Source organism: Zeus faber, assembly GCF_960531495.2.
Source record: "Zeus faber genome assembly, chromosome: 22".
In the NCBI taxonomy this organism is placed as follows: domain Eukaryota; kingdom Metazoa; phylum Chordata; class Actinopteri; order Zeiformes; family Zeidae; genus Zeus; species Zeus faber.
This window is the reverse complement of record NC_137209.1, coordinates 17,505,066-17,512,763: the sequence shown is the minus strand read 5'-3', so window position 1 is coordinate 17,512,763 and position 7,698 is coordinate 17,505,066. Positions and strand designations below refer to the sequence as shown.

Sequence of the window (7,698 nt, the reverse complement as noted above, 5' to 3'; positions counted from 1 at the left end):
TGTGTGTGTGTGCGCGCGTCGTGGAGGGGTTCAGTTTTTTTGCAGTCTGCAACCTCACAACTAGATGCCACTAAATTTCGACACACTGCACCTTTAAATGAAATAGGGATTACAGGCGTTTTAGGGAGAATCTTGATGATTGGGTGTTTTATCAGTAAATTGTGACTTAGTAAAAAAAAACTTTGTGTATATAGTTTGATAAAACTTTTTTTTTTTTTTTCACTTCAGGGTCAGGCCTTGCTGTAACGAGTTTCCTCCGATAGAAACACAAGATTAAACTACATAGAAATATTTTCGAGTGCAGTCACTTGTGCATGTGTTTTATATGAGTCTGCATCGTACCAGAGGCTAGAGCGGCCGACGGATTTGCTTATTGATCCAGACCCATTTTAAATACAAAGAACAAACATATACGTTATATGTGGAAGCACATCCCACTGTGAACAATTACAGTCATACTTCACATTTCAATTACATTAAGTAATTTGTGGCAGACTGCTGTAAAAACATATTTTTTAATACTTTTTAACTGGACAACGACAAGACCTTGTGAAAGTGTCTGCAGAGATCATAGGACATTTTGTGAGACAGTGTAAACACCGTCAACATGTTATGTCATTTTGAAACAAGTGATAAGCAGAAATCACAAAATAAATTTATATTTTTCACACACTAACTGATAAAAGCGTTGGTGGTATTTCAGACATACAGTAAATGTTATTATCAAGCTGTTTGCTAAAAAAATAAAGATTTACCATCAGGCATCATCTGGGAATGTTTACATGATTTTATGTAATATCGTCTTTTATAAGATATAACTTTTTTATATCAGCATTTTTGGAGCATCACCCCAATAGATTTAAAAAATAGCCCCTTCCAGTGGTGAGGGATATATATATATATATATATATATATATATATATATATATATATATATATATATATATATATATATATATATATATATATGTTTGTATGTACACATTCATACTGTATATATAAATCCACTCGGGTGATGCCCCTATTATTAAGTATATATCTATATAAGTGGTTGTTTTAATGTTGTGTGTGTGTGTGTGTGTGTGTGTCTGTGTGTATCAACTTTTCCAGGTGGAGAACTCTCTGATCTGGAAGTCAACCCCTGCAGCTCTCAGCTCTTTCAATATGAGAGTTTGACCTTCTACTGTAGAGTTAATGGACAACTGTTAAAAAAGGGGACGACACCAACACCAGGTTGCATTCAGAAAGGAATGGAATGTAAAATAGGGGAAGTATTTCCAGGAGACAGCGGTGTGTACAGGTGTGAGTCGCCTTCTGGAGGACACAGAGACAACATTACCATCACAGTGACTGGTACGTGTCTTCAACATCTGTTTTTCCCAATGTGATCCCATTTTCAGGGTCTAGATTTCCCCCGTTTAGAGAAGTGGTTCTCAACTGGTGGTTTCCGGCCCAAAGAGGGGTCACGGGCTCCATTTCCAGTGGACCACCTCTCTCAAAGGGGGAACACCGCACATTTTCAACATTCTTGTGACGTAGCGCCCCCTAGAAAGATGAATGGACGATCTCAATTCCATCGGAAACAGACTTGGAGTTGAAATTCAAGCCCGTTTGAGCCTGTCGGACACAAATGTGGATCGGGAGCCTGGAGCGGTGGACAACCACGGATCCAGAGCGTTTGACGCTTTGATGTGTTCATCTAGTTGGTTCAGTTCTCCTGGAGAGTCCCGTCCATCCTGTGGCCGAGGGAGACGCTGTGACGCTGCGCTGCATGTACAGGGCCATTACGACAAGACCTTCTCCGAGGCTGATTGCTAAGAACACGACCACCTTCTATAAAAACGGCGCCTCCATCCGTGTGGCTCCATCAGGAGAGCTGACCCTTCCTGCGGTCAACAAATCCGATGAAGGCTTCTACAAGTGCAACGTCAGTGGCGTCGGAGAGTCACCGCAGAGCTTCATGGCCGTCAGAGGTAGGAGGCAGCGCGTCCTCACACGCCACCAATTCTAGTCTGCTGCTTATTTTTTCAAAATACGCCACCGCCACCACCCTCCCACCCCATCCGTTCAGGTGCCAGTCAAGAACATTTTGCGTTTGTCACTTGCCCTTTAACGGGAAATATAAAAATAACTTCCTTCCTCATTTTTTGAAGATACCCGGTTTCTGCTATTATATGTAAATTCTTATTTTTAAAGCATTTTGGGGCTTTCTGGGGGTCTGTTCCACTACCGACTAAGTGTATTTAGTTGAGCAATCGGGGAGGGGGGTGGAGCAAGGTGGGGCGGGCAGTGATATGCTACCATTTATAAAACAAGTGAATCAAGTCAGTGAAATATGGTCCGTAATCTCAATTACAAAGTGTTTTCTCTCTCTTTACAGAACCCTCCCCCGTCACAGCCCCCACTCTCATCAACTTGGTGATTGCAGCTGGAGTCTCCTTTCTGGTGCTTTTACTGGTGATAATCATTGCGGTAATCATCTACTGGAGAAAGCACAAAGGTAGAGAGAACATTTATTCATAATTTGTATTTGTATTATTATTATTATTATTATTATTATTATTATTATTATTAGGTTTCCAGCCTGCAGGTCTATTGTTCAGATTTTTTTTAAATTATCATTCTCCTTGACAATTTTCCGTCTAAAATTGTCTGGAACACGACAACCGCTGGACCCACGGACACTCGGACACTTTTCGGTTGATATTTTAGCCCTTTTGCTCGTTTTGTAAATGAAGGCATTCTGTTCGCTTCTGACCTGGTGTTAGATGTGGCGTTGTGTCCCTCCTTACTTGGCGGGATTTGAGGAAGTCGTAAGACCATTTCTCGGTTGGGGAACAATTTGGGGTGAAGCAGGAAGTTCAATTAGCTGCAGGTGGCCTTTAAAAGAAGTAAGAAAATGGCCATGCGTATTTTTTGCACAGGCAGCGAGTGGAGCTTCATTTAGACAGTTGCCTTTAATACTGCATATATATACCCAAATAATACACAATTGTATTTCACAATTTATGTTCACAGCGCTCTTCAGGTAAAAAGGAGGGAATAAAATGAGCGGACCTGTTCTCTGAGCTGCAGGGTAGTATCTGCTGCAGTACCTGTTAGTACTACCTGGCACAGGTAGTATCTGGTGATTTCGGGGATACTTTAAGCTCCAGTCACCAGTGAAGGTAACGATCACGGTTCGCTGGCGCTCTGAAGAGGAACGGACCGCGGTGCCTTCTTGCGCAGCCCCAGCTTCCTCTTCTGGGCAGGAAGTTGCACTAAGTATGGCTGGCGGGGTGAGATGTCAAAAAATGTCATGCCGGTTTCGCTAAAAGCGGTACGAGAAAAATATGTCTTCTTCCCTATCTATTCGTCGAAATCAACACACGATGCAGAAGTGTCGGCGTGCTGTTCTAGTTCACACTTATGTCATTGCTTTTTACATCTTCACCTCTCGCTTGTTCCAAGGTGTCTGGGTGAAATGCACGGTAGCGGTGCAGGGATCAGCCGTAGTTTCCTCCAATAACTGAAAAAGCTTGTTCCCGCGAGCTTCTCCAAAGCACGGCGACGGGTTGAAGCCGCCCAGATAAGAAGGTGTATATGTCGATTTGGAAATTTCAGTGCAATGCAAAATAGAACAGGGTAAAAAACCTGAGGTGAGCAATGTGGGAAGTTATGAAGTGACATCAGCATGATTTTTAATAACTGTTTTTAAAGTGACTGTGTGGGGGAGTGGATGGCGAGGCGTTAGTTTCGCAGGGGGGATGTGAGGGGGATTGTGTGTGTGTGTGTGTGTGTGTGTGTGTGTGTGTGTCTTTTTATATGTATATGTATATGTATATTTTATATGTATATATATATGTATATGTGTATATATATGTGTATATATGAGTGTATATATATGTGTGAATATATACACATATATATGTGCACATACATAAACATATGTATGTATATGTGTATGTATATTTATATATATGTGAGTGTGTGTGTGTATATATATATATATATATATATATATATATATATATATATATATATATATATATATGTGTGTGTGTGTGTGTGTGTGTGTGTGTGTATATATACTATGTGTATATATATGTCTATATACTGTATATGTGTATATACTGTATATGTGTATATGTATACGTATATCCCCACATTGTGATGCTAGACGCCTGGGTCAGAGCATCTCCAAAACCACAGGTCTTGTTCCTTGTTCTCTGGTTCCCAGTATGCAGTGGTTAGTACCGACCAAAAGTGCTCCAAGGAAGGACGACCTGTGAACCGGCAACAGGGTCATGGATGCCTAAGGCTCATTAATGCATGTGGGGAGTGAAGTCCAGCCCGTCTGGTTCAATCCCACAGTAGAGCTACTGTAGCACAAAGTGGTGAAAAAGCTCATGGTGCTATGATAGAAAGGTGTCAGAACACACAGTGCATGGCAGCTTGCTGCGTATGGGAGCGGTCAGAGTGTCCATGCTGACCCCTGTCCACCACCCAAAGCACCTGCAATGGACACGTGAGCATCAGAACTGGACCATGGAGCAATGGAAGAAGGTGGTGGTCTGATGAATCACGTTTTCTTCTACATCATGTGGATGGGCGGGGTTAGGGTCCGATGGAGCGTCTGTGGGATGTGCTGGAACAACAAGCTCCATCCATGGGGGCCACACCTCTCCACTTCCAGGACTTAAAGGATCTGCTGCGAACGTCTTGGTGCCAGATACCACAGGACACCTTCAGAGGTCTTGTGGAGTCCATGCCTCCACGGGTCACAGCTGTATTGGCGTCACCAGGGGGAGCTACACAATATTAGCGGTGGTTTAAATGTACTGGCTGATCGGTGTGTATATATAATGTGTATGTCCCGTGTTTGTTTTAGCATCTGGTGTGACTGAAGAAGCTCCCCCGAAGGATGTGACGTATGCAGAGGTCACCATCAAAAACATGCAGAAGAAAAGTGAGAGAACAGTTCAAATCGCTCAGTACTCTCTTTGTAGATCACTACTCCCCACGTAGTAGCCTCTATATAGTTCACCTTCTACCTGTGTGTCTTTTTGGGATATTTGTGATGCTGTGGTTAACATTGTTTGTTCACTATATATATATATATATATATATATGACATGCATTGTGGGTCATTTGTCGTCATTATTTAGGCATTATCTGCCGAAATGTGGTGTGATTTGTGGACGAAAATTGGATCCTGTAGCAAATCCCATGGCAGAACCAAAATTGTTCCGAAAAATGAGTGTGCGTGTGTGTGTGTGTGTGTGTGTGTGTGTGTGTGTGTGGCAACGGCGGTTTCAGATGGAGGACACAGCTCAGGCGGTGACCGTGAAAGGAGGAAACGGGGGAGACAGCCAGGTAGGTCAGCCTCTGTCCAGGCCGGCCGGGCGCGGCCTAGGTCCACTGACTTGCAGCACCAATGCAAATTGGAAGGGGATTTTGATGAGTTTGATTCTGTTGCTGTCCTTGCGGTCGGAACTTGGTGTTAACGTGGATGAAGAGAGTAACGCGTCCTCCCTTGGATTCTTGTTTTATGAAAAAACACCCCAAAAAAACCCAAAACAAAACAAAAAAAACCCTTCCAGTGCCGATCCAGTTCCAAATCCAGGGGCGGAATTCCCCCGACCACTGATGTCTTTTACCGATGTTTTCAGTTTTCACGACTTGCGTGTAAAAAAAAAAAAAGTTTATTTATTTATTTATTATTATTAATTTTTTTGGTTCAAATAAAATGTAAATAAATATATAATAATGAAAAATAAATATAATGATATAAATATATATATATATATATATGTTTATATTTATATATATATATATATATATATATATATATATATATATATTAATTAATTATTTTTTTAAAATACTGTATTCATTCAATTATATTTTTTATTTTTTATTTTTTTTTATTAATAATATATATTTTTTCCGCCAGCACCCCTGGAGTTAGTCGAAGAAGAAGTCGTGTACTCGAACGTCAGAGCACCAAGACCGAAGAAGAAGGCAGGTAGGGACAAAGCACACCAGCGTTTATTCTGTTTTCTAACTCTATGATGCACATCTCGCAGTGTCCTTGTCGACGGACCGGACTGCGTTAAAAGCAGCGCTTCCCAACCTGCTCTCTGCCACGGCATACTTCATACAGTGAAATAACCCCCACAGCGAGTGGATAACTATGCTGTTATCCGCTAAAAAAATTCTGAATTACTCTGGAGTCGGGAGTCACTCCGGCAAAAAAGAGTGGATCTTCGACTCACTAAAGGAAAATAATTCAATTCCAAGGCAAAAAGTGAGGCCTGGGGCTTTTGGTCATAATATCGACAGAATGAAATGATTTTCGTGAGATTTCCGTTCACAGCCACAGACAGCCGACCTCCTCCCTCACTCAGCGCGCGTTGCACCAGCCCAATCAAATGAACGGAGAGTCAGAAAAATCAAACAACCTTTCAACCGCGTGACTAGTCAAATAACCAAATCCCAAAAAAGAGCCGAACCTTTGCATTACCATGCAAAGGTTAGTCGCCGCTTTCCAAGAAACTTGCTCTGCCAAAGCCGTTGTTCTAGAAGGAACTGATGAACGAGATTGATGAGTGCGGCCTCTCGACTTTTATTTTGAAACTCTGGAGCTCATTTCCATTCGTTATTTATTTGAAGTGGATTTTTTTTAAACGTTTTATTTATTTATTTATTTTTTCACGACACATGGCGTCGACTCTCAGGGCACGGTGGAAAAGTACTGCATTAAAGCACAGCAGCAAAACCGTTTTTTTTCTCGTATCTTTTTTTCAATCATTGTATTTGTGTTTCAGACCGCTGAAGAGGAAGACCCTTCGAGAGAAAATGTTTGACTCCGGATTCTACAATAACATCATTTTTAGACCTGGTGTTGACGAGTAGTTTGTATTCACATACATATCTTTGTTGTTTTTTAATTTAATTATTATTATTTTTTTTTTTTCATGAAGGAACATTTTTGTCTCCTGTGGGTCGTGGGCTTGGTGTTGTGGAACGTGTTGGGGAAGAGCTGGCGGCGGTCGTTTCGGTGTTTGTCGCTGTTTGTAACTTCTGCTCTGGCGGTTCACCGCCGCTGCACCAGAATAGGAGCGATTCTAACACTTGGGTTTTATCAAGTTGTGGACTGATAAAGTGTACAGCACAGTATCGATGGATAGATATTCTATTCATTCAAAGCAGTGCAATAAAATATTAAAAATAAAATGGCAATTTATGGGAAAATGTGAAAATACCTGTAACATGTGAGTTAGTTAACTATTAGTTAACTGTACACTATAAAAATATGGCAATATACACTAAACCTAGTGATAAACAACTATAACCTTAAAAAAAGAAAATAGAAATGACCCAAAAATTACGCCTGAATTTGATCATACGCAATAACGAATAATGAAAAACTAATGAAAGATTAACATAAAGATCAGAAAACAATGGTAATGTACAATAAACCTCATGATGAACATTAAATATAAGCCAACAACAATCGACAAACGACAGAAAAACAACCCAGAAAATGTAACCGGTAAACAGAGATGGCAATAAACCCCAAAACATACACCCTTTGGGCCTCCTTGTGGCTCATCCAGCTCGGTCCGAATACTGCGGCCATCTGCCGCCTGTCTCACCCTCTGAAGATATCCTCAGCTTACCCTCTCATCAACTCTTCAAATTACCTTTTTTTTT

At 41.1% G+C, this 7,698-nt stretch overlaps 1 protein-coding gene across 1 annotated transcript; it reads left to right on the top strand.

The window, feature by feature from the left end:
- Positions 1-1,250: 1,250 nt before the first annotated feature.
- Positions 1,251-7,218, top strand: LOC307247409 (cell adhesion molecule 3-like; the record flags this gene model as incomplete). The annotated part of the gene is made up of 7 exons (XM_080023562.1): positions 1,251-1,353; positions 1,704-1,973; positions 2,381-2,500; positions 4,871-4,948; positions 5,299-5,355; positions 5,936-6,007; positions 6,810-7,218. The coding sequence occupies 7 exons, from the start codon at positions 1,251-1,253 to the stop codon at positions 6,815-6,817; spliced, it is 708 nt and encodes a 235-aa protein (XP_079879688.1). The 3' UTR covers positions 6,818-7,218.
- Positions 7,219-7,698: the final 480 nt, after the last annotated feature.